This window comes from Dryobates pubescens, chromosome 1, assembly GCF_014839835.1.
Source record: "Dryobates pubescens isolate bDryPub1 chromosome 1, bDryPub1.pri, whole genome shotgun sequence".
In the NCBI taxonomy this organism is placed as follows: Eukaryota; Metazoa; Chordata; class Aves; order Piciformes; family Picidae; genus Dryobates; species Dryobates pubescens.
The window spans coordinates 47,167,582-47,192,717 of NC_071612.1; the positions used below are offsets into that span (position 1 = coordinate 47,167,582).

Consider the following 25,136-nt stretch of genomic DNA (forward strand, 5'->3'; position numbering starts at 1 on the left):
GGTACTTGAACTCAATGATCTCCGGAGGTCCCTCCCAACCCCTAACATTCTGTGATTCCTCAGATTCTTCATTCCCCCTTCCGAACCTTTTCTTGTTAAACTGCATTGTGAGGTCAAAAGTTAATACTGTACAGCCACTTGGAGTACTTAGCTAAGAATAAGTCTGGGGTTTTTTTCCAAAATAATATGGAGGCCAAGATGAACAGGCACATGAAGCTGAAAGATTTAAACTTTGGGTTTTCCTTCTGCAGTCAGAAAAATACATCTACTAATTTGCTAAATATTGACAATGTGCCCAGCCTTGCACCAGGCCGAAGAACAAGAAGATCAGGCACTTGCAGACAAAGGTTTGTCAGCAAGAAGTTGTACATTTGTTGCAGTCAGTCATGGGTGCATCCATGTGTAGACAAACAAGATCAATATGAAATAATTATTTGACTGTGTCTTGCATGAGAAAACCTTTAAGGCATACTCACTATGGCTTCTTTTCCCCACTACTCCATGTATATGGCTCCAAGATACACACTGGGTATGCACTGGATATAGTTCCAAATCAAAAAACATCCATGAGAACTGACAGCTGGTTAATAGGACATCTATAAATCTTTTCAAAAACCACATGACTTTGAAGTTTTTGGGCTTCTCACTTATCAATAGACCTACCAATAAGGTGAAACTGTGTTCAGGAAGAATACCATACTGTTCAACAAGCTTTGCTCTCTTCACACTGGGAAGGTCAGGAAGTCTTTCATGAATCCAATCAATATTTACCACCTGCTGATGGTTCATATTAGCTGGCAAAGATTTAGTATCGTACAGAATCAACGGAGGAAGGTTTGGCTCTGGCATAAACCTAGTAAAAATTAAAGAGAAAATCCTTTATTATGATTACTTTTAGTCAGAAGCTAAACAAGGAAATACTTTATATCACAAGTTTATACTTAACTGGAGTTGCATTACTATTCAACAAAATAAAATTCACGACTTGGAATATTACTGTTAAGTAGGAAGAGATAAGCTGGACTGCTGCATAGCCTCTGTTTCCTTTCTCTGAGCATTTGCCACTGATTTTCAAAGAGCTGATAATAGGAAAAGAGTAATGAACACTTCTGCGCTCAAAACAATAACAACACCCCTCCCCCCTAATAAAAACAAATCCACTCCTTTTGGCATCAAGCGTGAATTGTAGATCTGGACAAAACCAGGAATGGACTGCCAGGGAAAAACCCAGATTGACAGCCAACTTCCAGGAGTGTTCTGGGCACCTTATAACTTTTCCAGACTAACTTCAAAAATCTTGATGAAATCTCATGCTGTGCTAAAAGCAAAGTTATTCTGCTCAGCAGGGGGCCATCACAGAACAAAAGGGTCCCTTACAGAGAAGGCCAATTTAAACCACCGGAATAGCTGCAATTGAAGCAGAAAGCTCACTCTTACATGATCAAATGAGGGGTTCCAAAATTTCAGAAAAAAAGGACATCTGGCACCCTTAACATTTACTATAATAACTTCTATTTCATATCTGCCTAAACATATTTTTTTAAGTTTAATATATTAATGTGCAGCAGTGAATTATGAACAAATCTGAAAAACACAGTTTAATACTGATGCTAATCTCAGTAATAGCAATAACCTCTCTGGCCTTTGTTTGAAATATCTTAGATTCACTGGTTTTGCTTAGTTTTTCATGAATTTTCTTTTGCATTTGTTTGAAATGACTTGTTAAATAAACCTCATGCCAGCCCCTACCACAATAAAGAATTCACAAAGTGGCCATGACCTTTTCTGCTGCAATTGTAAAACCAAACAATTTTAAAAAGCAGATTTAAAGTTTGTGGGATGTTTTTGAAATCCTTTCTATGCTCCAGTAACACCAGTCCTAGAATATATGTCAATCTAACAGGAACACAGATTGGGCAAAGCTAAGAGGTTCTGGAAGTTCTCCTGCAGAACAACAGTTCTCCAGCTGGGAACTGAACTCCGGGAGTAACACGAAGACCGTCTCTGGGATGCAATGCTAAGGATCTACTAGGAGAATCAGTGCTAAGATTGTCCTAAACAGAGGAAGCAGGCACACACAGAGCAGAAAAGGGGTGCCCAGAGCAATCAGCAATTACTGAATGGCATCCCTCTTCCTCATCCCATCCAGACACCATATCACTACATCATGTGCTAGGGTGATAAGTAGCTGTGCTGCTGCTTTGCATTACCCCAGTACTTGTTCCCAGCAGCACTGCTTCCCAACAAGACTTATTCCTTGCCCGCTGGCTAAATCCTTCTTGGGTGGCTATTTATGGTTCAATGGCTGTCATCTCACACTGGCGGAAAGCAAGAAGAACTTAGCAAGGTAAAGTCTTCATTAGGTCTAAAAACTTCCTAATGCAGAAACCTGCCTATGAGTACTGAGCTTGTATTACACTGTCTGCACTTAAGAAATTCAATAAATTCTCAGTTCTTGAAATGTTAACTTTATTTAAAATAAATACATACCGATAATCCTGTTTTGCTTCTTTGTCTCTCATTGGTACAGTGCACCTACAATAACAACAAAACAAGTAAGATGAGGTAAGTGGTACAGCACAAAATTAGTTTTATGGCAAAAACACAAACCAAAAGCTTTGCCTTGTGAAGATCAGGAGAGCTTCTTTAGACATGCATTCTCTGAAGCAGTATGTAAGAGGGTAGTCATTTTCACACAGACACTGCCTGACGTAGCACACAATCTGCTGCGGAAAAGCCTCAACTTTAAGAAGAAATCGCTACGTGTGATGAGACTATACCTGTGAACATTAGCTTTAGAAGACAGAAGCTGAGTGATTCCACATTACCTCTCTTGATCACATCACCAGGAATCCCTGGCATTCTAAGGTCTGGGATTCCTAATGTTCCTCCAAAATAAAAACTCACCCAAGTTTCGAATCAAAGGCTCGTGTTTCATTCAGAATTGTTCCTCCGTTTTCAAGTTCTTCAATTTGTCTCTGTATTTCATAGTCTGACAGAAATAAAAGAAAAACAAGTAAGTTTGTTATACTATTATTACATACTATTAGCCTTTGTACATACCACTATTTCATTTTTCACTGTTATGCAATAGTGGAAGAGTTTGTTGATTTAACCTTAATGAAATAAACAGCAGTAGTTACAGGCAGAATTTCAGTCGCTGTCTCACTCTCCAGCACTGTTCTGTGTGTTGTCCTCATCTTCTTTCATTCCCTCTAGACAGAAACATTTTCTCCCAGGCACTGCAGCCAAGCCATACATTCCTAGTGACCTTCCTATCACACAGTTAAGTTTTCTTTGGGAGATGCACTAATCATCTTTTCTTGTTCATACTTGAACAGCCTCTGAACTTCATACATACCACTACTGTAACTCAGTGGAAAGCAAGCATTTATACTGGATGACACAGCTACTGCTAACTATTTCAGTATAAACACACCAGGCATTAAATCATCTGTGTTGTTGTTCTTGCAGGCAGAGGGTTACCTCTGCAAGAAAACTGCAGCCTAACACAGCTGCTATCCCCACAGTACACCATACTAAGATTTGTATTGTCAGGGAGCAGCAGGAGCTGGGTTGATCCTCTTGGGGAGACAGACCAGGAGGTGAGGGTGACCACAACTCAGGCAGTACCCTCACCGCCCAGTGCAGTCTCAGTGGTCTGAACAGCTGGGCAGAGGCATGCACTGTTAATAGGGTCCATGGACAGTCTTGGTCAAAGTGAGAGGGAGAGTTGAGTGCAGAGTCCATGCAGGGAGTTCAGTCAGATGCAGGAGGAGGGAACTCCCGAGACAGGACTCAGAACAGTGCTACAGAACAGGACTCAGGCAAAGTCTGAATGACCCAGTCTGAGCTTATATGGGACTTGTGGATCCATGGGTAAGGTGCAGAGATGGGACACCCAGCTGAAGCTACTTGGGGCATTAAGGCCAGTTACTGCATGCAGGAGACTGACATATTTTATGTCAGACCACATAAAATACCTACAATGCTCCTGTAATGAAGGAACCATCATTTACCTACTGCTTTTGCTAGGAATCGTAAGCTATTGATATTCTTCACTTCAGTCCTCACTCCATACGGCTCTCCAGGGTGATGCACAGAAACATTGGCATCCACTCTCAGCTGACCCTCTGTAAAAAGAAACTTCATCAACAGATTGGTCTGCCCTGTAAACTAGAGTAAAAATCTTGTCATGCATGAAAAACTCCATGTTATGTGCAGCGCATAAATAGTAGACTCAAATATATTCAGTAAGGTGTAACAACCACCTCATCATAGCTTTCTGTTTGTGATTCCATCTTAAGACCCTTCTTCCAATCATTCAAAATTACCTGAGACTACTACTTTAAAAAAAAATTACTGCTCATAATTCCTCTCAGAGAAAACCACATGGTGCAGTGCAGCACAGATCCTCTAAGCCATATAGTGAAAAAAGCTTCTGATGCACAGCTCTTAAATAAAGGGCAGAATTAGACAAGCAATTTAAAATGGTGGATTGTGAGCTTCCATTCCTCTGAAAACAGCCTAAAAATACCTTTGGAAATTACGATTTGATGGATGTATATTACTCTAGCATAGAACACAAGAACTTACAGTTATGTCGAACAGATTTACTAAGGTGTTCTTGGAAATTTACAGCTCAAGGACAAAATGTGAGAAGTATTGGATTTTTGTGTAATTTTCTTTTTCTCCTTCAAGAAACTGCAATCTCCCCCCTGCCCCAAATTTCCCTGTCTGCCAAAACCTGAAACTGAATATAAAGTTGTATATACAAGTATCCTGTACTTTTAGTCCAAAATAATATCCTTAGAGATCCTGAAAGATTCAACCACAAGTAACTTGTAATTGTATCTTTCTGTGTTTTGTCCCTCTTAAAACATCCCTTCTGAGAAGAAAAAGCTTACCACAGTTATTCAACAGGCAGCAATAAACAATCAGGAGAGATTATACTAAAAGGAAACATTATTTTTCTCATATTGCACAGTGATCATCTGTAGCCCTACTCTTTGTTTTGGTGGTTTGTTTTTTTCCCATTTGGTTGGTTTGGTGTTGGATTTTTGTTTGTTTGTTTTTACATTTCAAATACCAGTAACAAGAAACAAACACTTAGTGTTTAGATACAATAGCATTACTAAAGAGAGTATAAAATAGCTCACAGCCAAACCTGTGACGATGTCTACAGCTTCAGAATCTATTCTGGTCAATGCATGTAAATTGACTAAAGAGGCCTTGCTACACTTTGTAAAAGTGACAGTGCACTAATTTCCTCTGTCTTCATAAAGTCTTGCCAGACGTGAAAATTAAGGACAAAGGTGCTGGAATGATCCAACATCTCTTTGAAGAGAAGTGGTTTGCCTGTGCTCCCTTTTTCGGGTGAAATGAGTACTTCTTCCAGAAGAGGAATAGTCTTGTCCTGCCCTTGCTTCATTTTGAGACATGACCTGCTTCTACATTGCAATGAGATCATCTTTTCATGCATTTGTTGTCAATGAAATAACACCTGGTAAAAGTGGGCACTTGTCTTTATACTGAACACACAAGTAGAATAAAAGGTAAATATGAGAATGTAAAGCCCTTATTTGAAATAAAGTATTTATGATGAGGTAAAACCATAGCAGAAAGCATCTAAAAACACCACTTTGGAAAAAAAAAAATCCAAGTACTTTTAAAGCTAACCATACTGGAGGAAAAACATTGCCAACACTGGAATCTCCTTTAGAGTAAGAAATCTCACTGCAATAAAAGACACCACAATGAAATTCCAGTGGCAATCTTAGAGCCAAATTCAGTAGTGATAAACAATGGCTTATACATGTTTACATGGGTGTCTAAAGAAGCATTCAAACTGGCTGCTCAATATTAACAGCTGAGTCCCATTTGACACACATAACATTAATGTGAGACAATGCAAAGATACATATAATGTCCAGCAATTATTATTCCCCCCTATATTAAATTAGATTTGTATCACTATCCATTTATTTTGGATCCCATTCACTGGGTGACAGGACAGACCACTCTTGGCTCAGTTCTCTAGGAGATGCATCCACTTATACTATGGACTGAAGTTGTTGCCAAAATAGTGAGGCCAACTGTTAAGTTGTGAACTCTCGTAGGCAGCTGATAATTTGGTGTCTGTGTGGAGGGAAGGATGGATGACCCAAACTACTTTTAAACTCTCAAGCAGAAGCCTATTTACTAGCTGTAACCATGGTCTGGCCGAAAATTTTGATAACACTGAAACTGAGCAGAAGTGGTATGACCTGAATCCTCCTATTAATGAGACTTGAGACAGAATCACCAGTTAAGAGGCTGATTGTACACTGTGCTTCTGCACACCACCTAGTGTGAAAATTGGAACCTTAGGATTCCAGCAAGAAAAGCTGGTACCAAAAGCAGGGGCTCCCAAAGGATGAAGTGGTCTCAGAGAGATAGCAGTGATCTTTGCTAGAGAGATCCTGCAGGTGAGGCAGAATCCTGAAGATCAGGCAGATGAAAGAAGAGAAATGTCAGGGAATTCTTAGGGACTTTGGCTTCTAACACCTGAGACCAGCATCTGCAAGTGTGTTTTACAGCAGAAGCCAGCACAATTTTCTGTCTCACCTCCTCTGACCAGCAGTGGCCTTCCCAGTGGGAAGAGAAATTACGACCAAGGGAATATAATGCTGGAATGGAGGGAAAGATATAGTGAGGGTGTGAAATTATCAAATAGGGTAAAAGCTGCAGCCTCACTAATTCCTGAGTTAACCCCAGCATCCATGCCTGCTATGCAGCATCAGACAATTCACCCGTGACACTAGTAAAAGTTTACTGCCTGCACCCATTTTATGACTAGCTGACACACAAGTTACAAAGTGATCCATGCTCCCACTACTTCGTGCTGTAACTTTCATAATCAACAACTAATCCTTACTGCAGATCTCTGTACTACAGAGGCAAGAAAGACAAAGACAGATAGGGAGAAACACTACAAGAACCCTTGCTTCTTGCCTAGGTTTATCCTGTAAAATGATTGTGTGAGGCAATATAAAATCTAGCACTGCAAAGCTCTGCAGATGAAGGCAGGCCCATTAGGACACCTGAAGCATGGTGGACATTTGGACAGGCTCTGAGGACTGCAAAAACAACAGCTAAAAAAAGCTATGTGCTATAAGCAGCTACAGAGCAAAACAATCAGAAGCTGCAAAACTCCTGCAAATGCAGAGAATTACTGATGACAAAGGAATATGCCCTTCCCCCCTTCTATACCTGCCATGACTGCCTGGCTGCTCCCAAGTGTTTGAAGAATGAGCTGAAGCTCTCTGACTGCAGCAGCTGCTTCTTCCCCACAGCACATATCAGGCTCCATGACAACCTCCATAAGGCCAACTCCTATCAGAGAAAGAGACAGGAGATTTTCAACAATAGCTTTTGATCTTGGCATATTAGAATGCAACTGGCTAAACACATGAAAGCACTTGGGATTTTTTTGAAAATGAAATAAAATAAATAACCTCCTATGTATTATTTAGTAACTGTCACTATGGGCCTAGCTGCAGACAGCTATAAAAACTTTTCCTCCTGGTTATGTGAAGGAACAGACAAACCACAGACAGTCCTTTAGCCTTTGAAGGACACATTCCTCCTCATCCTTTCTCCAAGAGAACTCCCATTTACAGCCAATCCATTTCCAGATTAAAATTTATTTAACTAATTTTGGAACAGACAGAACTGTAAACAGATATAGTCTAGTTTTCAGCTTCAGGATCCAGCATTCAATGATTATGAGCAGGCACAGTCCATGACTTTAATGGACACCAGAGCTTTGTATACCAGTTAAGCTAGGCCATCCAGGTTGCTGCCTATGTTGTGTACTAATTTGTTTCATTCCCTTTACAATTTCAAAGTATAATGAGAAAAATCTAACTTTTTCAAAGCTAATAATTAAGGAAATGTTAGGCTCATGCACTGACAAATTCCAGCACCTGCTTCTTCTATACACACAAACCTGATTCACTAGGTCTGAGATTTTTTTATCTTTAAACAACAATGCATACAGTGGCAGGAGCTTAAATAGCTGAGCAGCTGTGACTGAGAAATACAGTTTTGTGCAAACTAAAGCCAGCAGATTTCTAACTTGCTATTGCCAATTGTCATCAACTGACAGCAATGGGAATGGCCCACTGGCCATTCAAAAAAACTAAATAAAAATCAAGTATTCCCCTGATAACCAATTTTTATTTTCAAGGACAGACACACTGGGCTGTCTTTCACCTGTTCCCTGTCACTTTGAAAGACACAGAAAGAAGAAAAATAGAGAAATGATCCATGCCTACCAGCCCTATTCAAGTCAATGAGAGTCTGGCTCCTTGTGTCATCATGGAGACTCTTTCCACTGTCTTGCTCCAACTGGATTTGTTTAATCCTCACGGTTTTGGTCACCATCTGGCTCATTTTGTTGTCTATGCAGACACTGTATGACAGACTTCCATTCACCGCAATAGGAACTCTTTGCTGAGTGATTTGATAGCCAGCCTGTCCACAAAAAGAGTTTTGTACTCAAATAAAACATTACTTTTTCAGGAAGCAATAGCATGGCCAAGTGAAAAATATTATAGACTAAGAACAAAACTGAAGATGCATTTTCCATAGTGACCTATATAAAAGGATGAAACACATGGACATGCAAGTTCAAAAGTTATTTTGCTATCAGCTAGAAGACTGGTCTAGAATTACCGTAACTGTGAAAAGCTGGAGGTCTGAAGAAAATAAGAATACTCTGTAATACAGAAAAGTATAAGATGCTACACTAATGCAAAAGTCAATTATCAAATGCACAACCAGTTGCCTTGGGGCAGGAAACGGCCTAGAAGCTCTTCCACATCTGTGGTTCTGTGATCATGTTAAATCTTGTCTGAAGTCAGTTACTGTCCAACCCCCTTCTACAGCAAGCAGGGGCATCCTCAACTAGATCAGGCTGCCCAGAGCCCTGTTGAGCCTGGCCTTGAATATTTCCAGGGATGGGGCCCCAACCACCTCCCTGGGCAACCAGTTCCAGTGTTCCACTACCCTCATGGTAAAGAGCTTGTTTCTAACATCCAATCAAAATCTACTCTTCTCTAGTTTGAAACCATTGCCCTTAGTCTATCCCCAAGCTGGAACTATGATTCATACTCCCATTAGACTGAATATATCCCTGTCTGCCTGTTCAGAACTTCTTTAAGGGGAGGAGAGGGAGAGGGAAGGCAGGGGTGGAAATCAAGGAAATACAAAGCTCAATTTCATTAATATAGCAATTTAAAAGATAAACACTATAAACCCATATAAGGCACACAGTTGAAGAATTAGAATAGAACACAATAGAATAGAACAAAACAGAATAGAATAGAACCAGACCAGAATGGAAAAGACCTTTGAGATCACCAAGTCCAACTTATCACCCAACACCGTCTAATCAACTAAACCGTGGCATACCACCTCATGCCTAACACCACTCAAAGGGTAAACTGCTAGCCAGAGAAGGGGCTGCCAGTGACAAGGTACTGGAATAACAGCAATGATATAAACATACAGAAGAGAATCCACTACCCTGTTGAGGAAGAGTCCTCATCTCTTCCTCCTTCCTAGCCTGCTCATGCCCCCAGTGGTGAGAACAAAAAGAGTCCTGCCAGATTTTAATGAACTAGGAGAAGGTATTTCCATATTTTGCAAGGAGAATGAGCTTACTCTAAAATACAGAGATGAAGACAGTGCATTGGAATGGAGAACAATGGTCCAGCCCTGTGAACAGCTCGATTTATATACGCAAGAAAGTGCATGACCATAATCACCATAAGAAAAAAAAACCAACCTGACTCCATTAGCCTATGCTAATCACACAGCTCTTCCCATCTCCTAAAACTTCTCATTAAAATGGTTTTTAAAAGTCTGAAATAGTTACAATAAATAACAAGAATCTTATTTCCCATCCAAAGCCCCATTTCCAAGAGCAACAATAATCCCACTGTCAAACAACCCTAAGAGCGGGATTTATTTTATCTGTTCTATACAGCTCATTAGCCTAAACTCTGCATCTTACTCTGCATCTTATTACAGGGCTCCTGACTAAATTGTTTCACTGTGAAATGCAGGTTGGGCAGTTTATTGTCAGTGCTTGAAGTGCAGGAGTCAGACAGAAAAAAAATAGAATTCGGGCTAATAAATATGTCGGCATCTCCTTGACCAAATTTCTATGCTTATCTGACCAGAAGATCCTGTAATTTCAGTCCACAGACAAGGCCCACTTGGTGCTGCACACCAAGATGCTTTGTGCAACTTTAAAATATTTCTAATGCCTGAACAAAAGAGTGGAAGAGAAAGTAGCTTGGTTAATAATACACCATGTATACACATTACATTAATTTGGGACCCAAGAAATATCACCACTCTCCTCTCTATGTCTGGGACTCCTCACCTAAAGAGAGGGTAAACTAACATACCACGTCTTTTTCAGATAAAACAGAAACACCTTATTTGTTTGTTGTGTTTGGTGGGGTTTTTTTGGTTTTTTTTTTTTTTTTCCTTTTAATGCAGTTATCAGATCATCACCCCAAAAACAGTGAAAAGAAAAATAGCATCCTCCCTGTGACAGGTTAGTGTTAAGTTGAATATTCAGTACAAGTAAGCTGACAGGAGGGGAAAAAAAAAAAAAGAAGAAAAAAGAATTTCAAAATTAGGGAGATTAAATTTTGTTAAAATATAAAAAAAAAAAGGCTCAAACACTGCTGCATCCTGTTCAATGACAGAAGCCAAGTTCTTAAATGATTTAAACACCCATATCAAGTGAAGCAAAATGCATTTGATTTCCACTGACAACTTCTACCAAATCTGAAAGCTATTAACAAACCATACTGCAAAGACTCAGTTCTCATTTTTTTAATTAATTTATCTACTGACTGAGAAAATTTTGAGGGAAATTAAGTATTTCTAGGTCTCTAAGCATACACAAAAATGACACTATTATGTTTATGCCACTGGAACCTGTGCTTGTTATACATTCACTTTAAATGAAGGACTGTTATCAGACTGCCTTTACCCTAACAGACAATTAGTACTAAACACCAGGAATGGAGAACTTGAGGGGCAAAGCAGCTCCAGCTCCCAATTCAATTACATTAAGCTACTGGAATCATGCAGCTAAGCAAGGAGTCAGCAATCAGAGCAATCATATTCAATCAGTGAGCACCAGGGTACAGCTGTCTATTCATCAGGCCGTAGCACAGCATCCTGTTGCAGTGAGCAGAACACTGATTGAAAACAGAGAAAGTATCTCTTCACTCATCCCCTATTGCCATCCGTGACTTGTCCTCTCCTACTGTTGTAAAAGGACCAGTTATACTTACATACTTACAGGCAGATCTGCATAGAAATAATGTTTTCTGTCAAACAAGGACTTCTTGTTTACACTGCAGTTGAGTGCCAGGCCTGTCATCACTGCTGCTTCTACACACCTCCTGTTGAGAACCTAAGGAAACATGACACATGGTTTTGTTCAGATACTCAGTATCTAACAAATGTGTCTCCCACACATTGCCATATATGGAGCATATACTCAATCCTGCTTGTCTTCACCCACCATTAGCTCTCTTGCCTTGTGTGGGTAGCTCCTATTCATCATTGAAGTCACGGTAGCTACAAATTTGCAAAGCTTTAAGACAAAAAACCAAGTGATTCCTTGTTCCATCTTGTCACTTCTGCAAACATTCTACTACTGCTGAATCTTGAAGTGTACAAGAGACAAATCAAGAAATAATAATTGACTTATAACCAGCTGTAAACTCTGACTGGGGACTGAAAACACAGGGGATGTGCACTGGGGGCTGCAGCACCATGTCAGTAAAACACCTGTAACTACAGAACCACAGTGAATTAATGAGTGTCTACACATAGTTTTCAATACTTTGCTTAACCAGCACATTTACATGCTTTGCTAAAACAGAAGAGAGGTCAACTGATCTCATGACTACATGTATACATGCATTTCCAGTACCCAGGTAAAGCAGGGGATTAAGGCTCTTGCATAATGCCATGTGATCTGAAGACCCAGAAAAGTCTTCATGAAGTTAAATGTGGTTTCTCACCATGGACCCATCACTCTCAGTGTCACACCCTTCTTTCTCCTCACTAGGGTCACAATCCAGAGCAGAAGGAAATTCTACTTCAAGAAATATTAGCAAGCGATGTTTCAAAGTCATGGTTTTTTCCCCCCTTTTTTCTTTTCAAATGTGCTCTCATTAATTTAACAGTTGGTTTAACTAACATCAACTGGATTAAAATGAAAAGAAGGGAAGACTGAATTTGTCTTAGCACAACTCTGCCATGCTTAAACTTAAAATACTTTGAAATAGAATAGAAATTCATACATGCTACTTTGCACTGTGCAGCTGCCAAGAAGTCAGTTTCCAGCAGGACCATTAAAGGGGCACACTATGTAAAAGAATCTACATGACCAGAACATAAAAGGTTTAAAGAATTCTTTCTTCAATGCTTCTGACAGTACTTATTTTTTATATTCTGCAGCCAGATTTCTGAAAACAGATTAAGCACCTGCACATTTTCCATCATCCCATGTCTTCAGCTGGAAAAGGAATCTCTTTGCTTTACTCATCTAATACTTAACAAGTAAAAAACAATAAGTATAAGAAACTCTTTATGTAACAGACATTTAACAAGGGAACTTTCAGATCTTCAGCAGAGCTATATATGGCTAACTAGAACACATCATCTGTTCAGGCATATTTTATTTATTAAAAAATTTAAAAGACACATAAAGCAAAATTTAAACAAGAAAGAAGGAAAACCAGTTTCCCTTTGAAATACTGATCTGCAGCAAAATGAACACAATTAGTCCTGACAGTAATCTAAAGCAAACTTGGAACTACAAAATATTAATTTATTTTAGTACAATAGCTGCAGTTCATTATATGGTAGAAACTCCTGGTTTTGACAACTAAATGCTTCCAAACAGTACAGGCATATTTTTTAGTGTTTAAGGAAGCTTGTAACAGTACTAGTCAAATTGTTCAATGTTTAAAATATCATTATATTTCTAAATACACAGGCAACTTTCCCCCGTTCTAAAGCTGTATGGTGTGGTCCTGTTTAGCTTCACAAATTAAGGAGGACTGTGCCAGTTAGCCTTGCAACAACTGGTCACCAGAATCCATCAGGGCTCTGTCAGGTCTAGGTACTGCTATGTCAGTGTCTTTCTGCATTTCCTGATGGTGCCAGGGCTGCGACCAATTGTAACTGAAAAGTAAGACAAAAGCTAACTCCCAAGTCACAGCCTGTCACACATTCTTCAGAAGTGCAGTGTAACCTTTGACCACATCTTCCTCATTGCCCTGAGGAGTAACACTGTTTTGAGGTGAAGGAAGGAATTCCCACACTTGTACTACTTACACCAATGAGAAATTTTGCACTACTGCTGATGAATCATTTTTGTGTGTCTGGGGAAAATCTGCCATAAATATGAGAAGCACCAATTATTTTAAATGTAGTATTACTAAGTATTTAGATGACCATCATGTGTATGTGTCCCCCATGTACTAGGTCATACTAGCCAAACCATTATATATGCATCATTGCTCATTCACTAGCACCACCTCCCATGCTACTTTATCAACCTCTGTGGTGATAAAAGGCATCGCAAAGCAGATCTTTCCACTATGGGATACTGATATGTCTACTACATCCATATGCTTTCTCTGTTTTATTTGAATCTAAAAGAAAATTGACCAGGTGACCCTCTACTTTCTAAAAAAAAAAAAAAAAAAATGCTGATGTTTAATATTACTCCATTTCTTAAGTTACTACTGCTACCTACTCCAGTGATCAAGGCTGCATGTGGAGGTGTTTAAGCAAACTATTACTTCTCCTTCAAACAAGCTTAGCTTTTCAAGTAATCTGCAGTGATAAACATTAATTCAGTATGTGAAATTTCTCATACTTATGTGTGGTGGGTTGAAAATTCCCCTCCAACATTAAATTTACCAGACCAGCTCAGTTGAAAGCAAATGAAAGCTGTATTTACAAGCAAAACTACAATCTACAATGGAATGCAACAGATACATACAAAATATACAGTATTTACAACATTTACAGGTATTTACAATTAATAAACAACACAAGGACCAGGGAAAGCTAATAGCTTCTCCCTCCCTGCAAAAGAGACAAGAGAAAGGTGCAGAGAGACATTAGACTTAGCCAAAACAATGCAGCCAACGTCAAGCAGAAACGAGATAGTATCTCTCCCAGAGCGAAGAAGAGAGAAGAGAAGCGAAACTGTTTTGGTACAACTAGTTTAAGTCCCTTATTTCTCCAATGGGATTGTTTAGAACTATCATTATTTTTCTTCTTACACCCAATAGTGATTTATTTACATTTTACCACTTTCTGTTCAAGATCTGTGAAAAATTTTTAAAGGCATAGCCTAAAATTACCACATAATGGCCGAGAATAAGTCCCCCAAGCTTGTTTATGCAGTAAGCTGTTATTAAGTTGACAGCTTTGACTAGCACCAAAGATTTAAATTACTGGCTTGATCTGACAAACTGCCAGTCTGGCATGTTAGCAAAGTGCTGGCCTTGAAAGAAGGCGATGCAGCTCCTGCAACAGTTATGCACAAAATACCAGAGCCTATGAAGCCTTCCTAAATATTTCTGGACTTCCAAAACGGGACCATCTTTCCTAGGTATTTAAAGAAAATCATAAGGAGCTATCACAAAAGAAAATGTAGATTGTTTGTATTGGAAACTCATGAAAGGCATTAACAATAGCATTACAACATCATTTCTTTGTAGCTATGCTATCCTGCTAGAGCACCATGGTAACTGAGTGCTGAAGGAATGAAAGAACAATCCAAGCAAGACCTTTCTTTTTCTGATACTCACCTACTCTTTCTACCTAGTTCACAAGTGGAAAGCCTTCTTTTAAAAATCATCTTTATTTGCAAGGTCAGTTTAGTCAAGGCCTTGGTTTTAAATACAAGACCATTCAACAGCTATCCAAACCCATACACAATAGTTTCAACAGCATAAATTCCCACCAAAAGCTGTTTTTTAAATGTTTGTTTCCTTTAACAGCAGGAATGTTGTTTAATATGTTAACATATTAAAGAAAGTTGACTCCCTCTTTGATGAGCATATACATTTCTATATTTAGTAAATAATAATGTTTACATTTTAAAGAGAGCAGGTATGCAGCTTCTTGTTTTGCTAGTAAGTACTACACAGGATAACTGAGGGGAAGAATAGAAGGAACAGCTAAATCCCTCTCCCAGAAAAAAAATATTTATATATCTTTGCTATTTTTTTTTTTTTTTGGGTAATCTTTGCCAAAACAGTGTCACTCAGGACCCCTAAGCTACTGACCAAAGAATTCCTTGTATTAAACACAGTAAAATAAAAATAATTCCCCAGAAATTTATGAAGTTTTTTATTCCAGATTACAGATTTTAATAAAGGAGATTTCACCCTAAATGGCTATGTTAATGTCTTCATCCCTGCTTATGAAGAAATTGGCATTTGACAGGTTAACTACAGGATTGTTTATCTAAGAAATATTTAATCTTATCTCCTTTCCATTTAAAAATAACAGCTAGAAGAAGGAAGTAGTACAACATACCTAGCCGGCTCTCTGCAGACAAGGCAGTAATCTTTAAAAACCTCAACAGACATACCTAATTTCCCAGTACTCCCATTTTATATGTCTCTGATTTTATTTGCTTCCACTAATGGGTATATACAGTCTTAGTATTCTTTGTTAAAAGTACCAACCAGCTGCAATATACAGTTCTTTGAAGAGCAATCCTAAGTTAAACTTCAAAATGGACGACTCGTATCTAAATGCAATTGTGATTGTTAGCCTGACAACGCAGGTGACAATTTCAACATTCTTCACTGGCATCCTCACACACATACAGAAGAGTGTAAACAACCTGTAGCTATGCACCTACAGAACGCACATTACAGTAAATGAAGAGACAACCACTTCCCAAGAGACCCACTTACTTCAATAGGTCTCCAGACCTATCAGACTCCATCTCTTTGAGCATACAGGATTTCTTTTTAAAAAGCAAACAAAGAAACACCAAAAAAACCTAACCTAAGTCTTGGCATTTGTTTGGTCTGCAAAGACCTCCCATGTTCCAAAAATGAAGGTCTGTAACTTCAGGGGAAAATATAAAGAAGTCCAGTATCTCTCTAATATTCATACCCTCCTTGTTGACAGCACAGCCTTCTGCATCTGCCATATGGTTTTTTTGACATGTCATAAGGATGCACACTCTCTCTCTCTCACACCAGCTGAAATGTAAACTGTCGCTCATGTTATCTGATCCAGATCCAGTTGTTGCAGTGGCAAAATCTGAACGTGTAACTAATAAACACCATTTGCAAAAGTTCACATAATCCTCTTGAAATCAAACACATAGCCCTATTTAAGGTGGCAAGGTGTCCAATAATCAGAAAGAACACAAAGAAAGGAACCAATTACAACCTAACTGCATCAAGATAGGTAACTTTCAAACAAAATAACCTGGTAGTTACACAACACTACACAAGAGAACAGCTAACCATGAAAAGAACAAAGCCCCATCCTACAATTACCTGTTGATATTGTTAGATAATGTTTTCTAGATAACCTTCCAATGAAAAAAAAAAAAAAAAAGGAAAAAAAAATCATTAAGAAGAATGAAGAAGCAAGATGCCAGCTAACAAAGTTCAAATGCTAGCAAATTATAAGAACCATGATTGTTACAGAAACTTTTGCTTAACAAAGTTAAGCAATTATATACTAAGCACTAATCTGAACTTCTTCAAAGGGAGTCACTTGGAACCAGACTGTTTGTCTACACACTGAAAGAAAATTAAATCAATTAAGGGTGTCAGAGCGTATATAGTGATTGATAACAGAAGTAATAGTAATTTACCTGCAAAAATCCACTCAGTTCAAACTTAAATTGCCAGCTCACTAAGAAAAACTACTGGAAAAGCTAATGTCTTAAAGCAACAATTTTACACTGAATCCAGAGAAGAGGGGACACCAATGTGTCAAGTTGTCATGTAATGGTCACACTGTCTGAAAGTATCAAAGATGGCACAATAATTACAATAATGGAATTTTGTGAAAGAAGGGAATCAAGATAGTACAAACTCCTGCTCCTCAACAAGAAGCAGAAAAATATCTGTATAAAGGAAAAGGTAAAATAATTTAAAAACCAATACAAAAGGAAATAAAATACATAAACAACACTGCAAATGCATCGAAAGATCTACTGAAGTAGGTGATAGAAAGACATTTTGTGAACTCAATGTCCTTCTAACTGGCAAATTTACATCAGGCAGAGGGACCTGTTGAAGATGAGCAGGAACATTTACAAAAACAAAGAGAGCTCAATGGGTAACATGCTTACTGAGGTGCTAAGGACACAGTGCCCTACAAGAACTGTTGACAAAAAGATTAAAATTCACAGAATATCAGAACTTTTGACAAATAAACTAGACATTGCCAAAAGTGAGAGAATAAGCATTACAGGGAACTTCTTCAGAGTTTGAGAGAAAACCAACAAATGTCACCAAATCCTCAAAGCACAAAAGAAGTGTCTCCAGAAAAATGGCATTTACAGTTAAGTACAAAATAAAATTAGCTAAGCAACCACAGTAACTGAGGAAGTGTAACACTTCTTGGACATCAGTGAAAGAAATTAGTTCCACAGACAACCCCAGGGCTTTGAATGAGCCCATAAAAGATGAGGAACAACACCCACCACAGCCCAGCCCTGCAAGCTAACAGAGCAGGCCTTCCTCATCTTTCCAAGACCTGAACAAATTTTTACACAACTCAGTGCCTTTAAAAGCAAATGCATCAGGTAAATTCTGTATATTAGTAACACCCAAAATTAATCAGAAAGTTCAGGAATTTATCACTCAAAGATGACAGTGCCAATACAGGTAGGAGAACTACAGCACCCTTTAAGTCCCCAAGCTGGGTATGAACCCTATCACTGGCCTGGGCAGCCATCTCAAAAGTGCAGTGCTGCAGAGCGGGGAAGGTAACAGCATGATACACGCTTTCTGGAGTGTTCCAGTGACATTCCTCTGCTTTGGAGAAGCCCAAGTTCAAGTTGCCAGTGGTACAGTAGCAGAAAGAACAAGAACAGCTGTTCTAGCCCTCTTTTCTTCCATGAAAAGGCTTATCTGGTCACCCAATTGTCATTATACAGGTGAAAGAAGATAACAGTATGACTGAAATTCTTCCTTCTAACACCATTTACATAGGGAAAATGAAAGGAATTTAAGCCAAGAGGATATGAAAGCCTCAGTACAGGATAGCAGTAATTAGTGAGTTGTCAAGCCCTCAAGGATGTGCAATGGAACAGGAAAAAAATCTATATTCAGATGAAAAAAAATGCACCTCCCATGACATTCTACAGGAGATCTTACTCTCCTTCTTTAGGTCAGGAAGCATTTGCCTTTTCTTTATCAGAAAGAGGGTTTGACCATTACTATGGGTTTCTGAAAATTCTCTCAAGATAAAATAGATGCTGTTCACACTGTGAAGAGAATGAAATGCAAATGCATCAGATTTTAAAAATACTTAAGACTCTAGGGCTAACAGTCATTCAAATCTTACTAATTTAAACCTTGGTTACTGTAAAATCCTAGATTTGTTCTTAGTACACTTACCTAGAAAGAAATAGGAACAGGCTTTCATCGAGTCATGCAGGAGACTAATGTAAAATGTGCATCTTATCATGAGATTAGCAACAAAGACTGTAAGTATAGACAAAAAGGTTTCAGCCTTTAGTACTAGACCTACCATCTTATTTCCATGGCTGAGCTATAATTAACCTTTAGTCAGCCACCTCAGTCATGAGAATAGATAATCATGGATTCTCTTTCTGTGAGCTCAGCCTTATCTTTACAAACCTCTATAAAGATTCTCATAATTTTCAAACCAGATAAATCAGACTGGGAGTGCAGCCACCTTTATAGAACCTCTCAAGAATTTAAAATCAATCTGTGAGTATGATGCACCATACACGACCACATATGGCATAAATATTCTTTTGTAACAGGTCTTTTGAAGACACCAAGCTAAGACCATTGCCAAGTTCACTCACCAGGTGAAAAAACAGGGCATTGCCACATGAAATGTAATTTCAAGTGATTATGTGCATTACATTTCAGGAAAAACATACAGAGATCCTCACCGTAATTTGAGTAAGATGCTATCTGGTACTACTGGTGAGGGGCTCCATCAGAGCACAAAATGTGTGTAGAGTCCAACAGGATATGCTATCCAGTCTCACTACGTCTAAACTCTAAACTTGCCTTTTTAATCAAAGTTTGGCCACATCATTTTTTCTACCTGATACCAAACAAGAGTGTACCTGCATAGCTGTTCTTGCCTGTAGCTGTCACTCAAAGGCACATTATGAAAGCAGCATAGTGAAATGGCCCTGACACTAACATGGTGATGGTCACCCTAAAGTGTACTTGCAGCAGTAAGCATAAAATAAGCTGTGTTACAGTACAGGAAGGAAATATAAAGAGGAAAGACAGAGGAGGGCTTAAACACATTCTTGTAGTTTCCCCTCTCCTATGCAGGACACAGCAAAGGCTCACGCCCACACTCATTAGTGATCCAGAAATGTAGAGCAACCAGAACAGCTCCCTTTAGCACCATTCTCTCTGCTCTCATTCTGAAGCAGCAAATACCAGCATCATTGTCTATCACAACCATCTTGTAATTCTACAGTAAATTTAAATCCTTGTAATGCTGAAAATGCTGAAAACTGCCTCTATAGTTCTCAGTTTATAACAGCAGTTATTCTTTACTACAGACAGCACAACTACTGTATTAAAATGTTGCTCCTTTGTTTTCCTCAACGGAATAGAGTCAAAAGAAAAGGCCAATTATTTACCTTCTAAAGAGACTTATTAGGCAGTAACTGTAACATTTGTCAAAATGTTGTTGTGTGGGGTTGCTTTGCAAATACTCAGAAATCTTAAAAATCTAACTTCTGTCTTTCACAATCCACTGAAATCCAACTCTACTGCCATATACAAACACGTACAGTTATTTCAAGAAACCAAGCCCAACTGTTTGAATGCAGAGCAAACACTGGTCTCCAACATTAAGTCCTGTGCAACAAGAACAAGGGGAAAACAAAGTTATGGCTAGTAACTGATTTTGTATCACATTCTGACATGCAAGAACATGTGCTTTGTAATGTTCACTTTCCAACTCTCTTTTCACCAGTATGACAGTCAGATAAATCTTTCTTCTCCTTGGACAGATAAAAGCAGCTGGTAGCAGTTAACATGGCATCACTACTTTAAAACTGACCAAACCTTTGTGCTTTTTGCTTCTCAGGTGCAATTATGTTCTCTGCCAAAGCCCACATATATTGTAAAGCATTTTAATAGAGCAAAAAGCACAAGAGCTCTTCCAGATAAATAGTAACATACATAAAAATTAAACTCTTAATACTCATTTTTGTTTATTCAAGAACAGTTTTTTTTTTTACTTGACTGAACAGAAACATTACACAATTCATGAGGATTTCTGTGCACTAACAGAACATTAAGTAGGTCTCAATCCATAATCTTGAACCCTTTTAAATTCAGTGACTGTTAATTCCCCAGCCTAGCCCTGCTCCCAAATGAAAGGAACTCATTTTCCACGTTTAAGTCTAACTAGATTCTTCTAAAACCAAATGACTGCGTAGGATTCCCATTTTCTCTGAAAAGTTTTCAAAATTCCATGAAATTAGATCCGAAACTGAGCCCTGAATTACCACTGAGACCAGTGTCAAGACCAAATTTTATCAGAATGTGACCTCCACTCCATTAGGTTTCAACACCTCTGCAAATAAGGAATAAGTGTATCGACTCGTTTATCATTTTAAGGAACACATGGCATATATTGAGACCCAAGAAATCCAGACATAAGTCAATTCTCAGTTTCAGGATATTATTTAAGCCTGTAATACGATGATAAAAAGCTGCCATTTAAAAATTAAAAAAATCTGCAATTGACATTCAAACCTCCACTCAAGTAGACTCAGTTAACACTTCTGCATTAAATAATTTGACCCCATCACAGTCTCTGCATGCTTTTTGTGTGAGGCAATGGTAAGTCTATTCATTTCCACTCTATAGTAACAACTTGTGTTACATTTTCTAAATTATTATTTTTATGTTAAACTTGTTACCATTCCCAGAGAATTGTACAACTGCAAAGTCACAAGTAAGATGCAACTTCAAAAATGTATTATGTTGCCACTAGTAAATGTTATTGCTAAGTGCTAGCTAGCTGTTTTGACTTAGTCCACAATGACTCACACAGACCACTGGTTTGCTCTGGAAATAGGAATGGCTGACACTTTCCTAAATTAGACACTTTCTACTTAGGAAACAAAGTACTTCCATAGTGAGACATTCCAAACAGCAAATGACAACTACATAAGCAAATATATGTTAAAGTAACATCAAATGGCCACACAGAAATGTTCTTCTCTGATAGGATTTTAAGTGTCTTTCATATCCAAGGAATTCCCTGTGTGGCACACGACCAAACGCACCCTCAGAGAAATACGACTCATTCAAAATGATTTTTTAACCTTTGCAGAGGATATCAAATATATGTGGTGATAACTAGGGAGTGAGTAAACTGAAAAGAAACAGTAGTAGGTATTTTATCAAACAGGCAGAAAACAGAAAAATATGTCATTCTACAGTTAAATCTTGGGAACAACAAAATATCAAAAGCATACTCAAGAGTTGTCTGACATTAATCCTGATATAAATTAAATCAAAGCATAACTTACTGGTAAAGTTCCTGGTAAAGAAGCATCAAAGAAAGACACCAAAGAGTTAGGAGGTGCCACAAACTGGACTTGAGAACCAGAGAAAAGTTTTGAGTTGGAACTGATCTGTGCATGAATTTCCAAACCCACAACTGGTACCCATGGAGCAAGACTGCAAAGCAATGAGAAGGGAAATAAATTTAAACATAGATTTCATTAAGCACCACAAACACCTAAAAATGTAAAATTTAAGGTCTTTTGACAAAAATTGACTTGCAGTTGGAAAAAAAAAGAAGTATAAACTATGTTATAAATAGATCTATAATGTAATGGCAAAAGTTGTGCTGCAGTACTGGAGAATTGTGACTGACAGTATCTATGGAGGCTATGGTATAGCAAAGCATCTTCATTATGTATAGGGAAGAATGCCATAAAAAAGAAATGTAATGGTCTGAAACTTTTAACTTTTCCTTACAAGAGAAATCTTTGAGGAATTAATGAGGCAAACTTGCATGCTGGATGAACACTAATTTGGTACTTCATGAAAATCACAAAATCATCATAAATATCAATTACTTCTCAGGTACTTTGATAAATCTTCAATGGAGGTGGTAGAATAAATTATTTTTTCTCTGTCAGCTAGGCACTTGCATGCTGGGAAAGGTGGCTCTCCAGAGCAGTGTTAGTAGCATATTAGCATAAACATTCGTAATGTGGTAATAGAGAAATCGTCATTTAAACGAGAGAGCTACCGCTCTCTGAACATACTCCACAGAATAAAGCTCCTCCATATCATCTAAAAGGTAATTGCAATTCTCACATCCATAACCTTTATATGGACAAGAGAAAAAGGTCACCTTTACCATATGAATTGCTTGACAGTTTCTGTAAGCAATTATCTGGCCTTGTACAAATGAAGTGACACAAATAATATTTCAGTGATGAAATCGCATTTCTACAGCAGGGTACTTCAGCAATACAAGTACTGAGATAACTATAGGAGATAAGTGAGCTATTGAAAAACATCAAACAAATGTATCAAGCATAGTGTTCCTTCCAAAGGTGAACATAATACATTGCTGATTTTAGTTCTCTGCTGCCTGTCCAAGAGCTGAGGACATCCCTACGAACACCAAACTAGTGATGCAAATGCCACTTATATCACTGCTTTAGGAATATCATCATAAAGAATTATGCTTCAGACCTTGAAAGGAGCTGACAGACTTTCTTTCACTGAAACTTAGTATTTTCTTTGCTATTTTCAGCTGCTCATAAAAACATCAAGGTTTACAAAAGACCAGGCAGTTAAAAAAAAAAAAAAAAAAAAAAAAGCTGAGAGGCGAATTTATTCACTCTTTAGAAGTGCAATCCTATTGCATCATAGTGCTAAAATTTACATCAGGCTTTGCTTAAGCAGTGCATTGGCCTACACTCAAGATTTAAAAGTGCATTATCAGTCAGTCACTCCTCCAGACCTATTAATAGAGACAAGAAACCTAGAGTTTCTTGACATGTATTTTCAAGATTTCCATTTGTGCCTCCAAAGAAACAGCAACAATTCTGCCAGTGCCTGCACAACTTCACTTGGGTTACAGGCTGTGCAGTGAAAGCAGAATTTCACCTGTGAACAAGCAAGCTTGTACAGGCCCTTATGTTCAGTTACAGCAGAAATAAAATGGTCTGTTCCAGGCAGGTTTCACAATGTTCCACTAGAAGAGAAAGCTTCCTTTGGAAGGGAATAACCCTTCAAAAAAATAGTTCTGAAAATTGGCGCAGGCCTTGCTTATTATACTTCAAACATGCAAAAGGTTTTCAATTTGCTCGCATTACGTTTGGCTCTCCTCACAGCTAAACATGCCAAAATGACAGTACTACTGTTAGGCCAAATACTGGTTTGGGGGTTTCGGCGAGGACTGCGAGATAAATACACGCTGAGAAGGTGCTGCCAACCACCAGCAACCTGCAGATGCTTTACAGTGCTCAGAAGAAGACATTTAAAGCGGGCCCTGCTGCTGTCACAGGGTCATCGCCGCTCAGCTCCCGCAGGTCGTTGCTGTCGTTGCCCAAACCTTGCGGCCCTAATGCGGGCCTGGCTCCTACTCCGCGGCTAGACGCTCAAGGCGGGACGTCCTGGCGGAGAACCACCGCTACCAAACCTCTCCCCATGCCGTCCCAGCACCGTACCCGCATTTCTCTGGCTGCACTACCCCGCCTCTCGCGTTAAAGGCGACGGCTCGCTGCCCGCGGGGGGCGGGGACAGGACCCCTGGCGCCGCGCTGCCACGCAAAGCGCCAAACCCCACCGCACCCCCGCGAGGCCGCCGCCGCCATTTTGCCTTGCTCGCCGCCGAGGGACTCTCGCAGCGCCCGCTGGGAAATGTAGTCTGACGCGCGGGATAGCTGTGCGGAGCAGCGGACTACGGGGGACAGTCTGCAGCTCCCACCAGCCCCTTCGCCTTGGCACCGCCTTCTCCGCACCGCCCAGCTCCTCGGCTCAGGGGTGGGCCGTGCCCTCGTGCACCGCCTGAGGGCGGGCCGGCGATAGCCTTGGGCGCGTGCTGGTGAGGTGGGGGCTGAGGCTGAGGGTAGTCTGTGGTCGGTGGGAGGGCTTCTGTCCTCCTTTCCTGTAGAAAGCCTTCTCCTGGCTTCGTGGCAGTGTAGCTTCTCCTCACATATTCTTACTTTCCTGCTGAAGAGGCGTTTCCCCCGACACCCAAAAAGTGTGGTAATACTGGTGTGGGATCTGGCTGCACTGCAGTCTTAAGAGCTTTCAAGAGGTCTTGGTGTCACCGAAATTGGAAATCAAACCATTTAACAAGGAGACATTTCTTTATTACAAAGTTTGGCAAGTTTGGGTGCTTGGGGCACCACAAATCCAGCACAACAGCTGAAATTTGCAGTGGACATTTATACAATGAAAAGTTACACCTCGCATCAACACTTTCTAACTATCCATTGCTCAGTGTCTTAATCGCGTCGCATGAAAGGTCAAGCTTCTCTTAAATTCACTACACATGCTCAGAAGGTAAGGGGTTTATTTTGGTCAGGGGTCTTACAGGTAGGAGGTGCAGCCTCCAAGGTCTCTGATGGTCTTTCAAACTTTAACTTGGTTTGAACGTTTTAATTCCTTTTCCTTATATAGTCACAAGATAGGTCATCACCTACACCATATTACTTGGGTTTTGCTGGTTTTGAAGGACACTCTTAGTTAAGGAAAAATATATGTCAAGGCTTTAGTAATAAGGATGCAAACACTCTTTGTTAGTTACAGGCAATAAGGATCTGATTAAATTGCTGAGATG

General features: G+C 39.2%; 1 protein-coding gene across 1 annotated transcript in view; it reads right to left on the bottom strand.

The window, feature by feature from the left end:
- Nucleotides 1-24,177, bottom strand: part of GATB (glutamyl-tRNA amidotransferase subunit B) — a 41,105-nt gene extending 16,928 nt beyond the window's left edge. The window contains exons 1-9 of the mRNA XM_054165198.1: nucleotides 24,020-24,177; nucleotides 21,857-22,007; nucleotides 11,372-11,485; nucleotides 8,319-8,517; nucleotides 7,252-7,374; nucleotides 4,020-4,133; nucleotides 2,908-2,992; nucleotides 2,491-2,535; nucleotides 664-853 (exon numbers count right to left, since the gene is read on the bottom strand). Coding sequence (XP_054021173.1) covers nucleotides 664-853; nucleotides 2,491-2,535; nucleotides 2,908-2,992; nucleotides 4,020-4,133; nucleotides 7,252-7,374; nucleotides 8,319-8,517; nucleotides 11,372-11,485; nucleotides 21,857-22,007; nucleotides 24,020-24,165 — 1,167 coding nt within the window. The 5' untranslated portion in view covers nucleotides 24,166-24,177. The remainder of the gene's footprint in view (nucleotides 1-663; nucleotides 854-2,490; nucleotides 2,536-2,907; nucleotides 2,993-4,019; nucleotides 4,134-7,251; nucleotides 7,375-8,318; nucleotides 8,518-11,371; nucleotides 11,486-21,856; nucleotides 22,008-24,019) is intronic.
- Nucleotides 24,178-25,136: the final 959 nt, after the last annotated feature.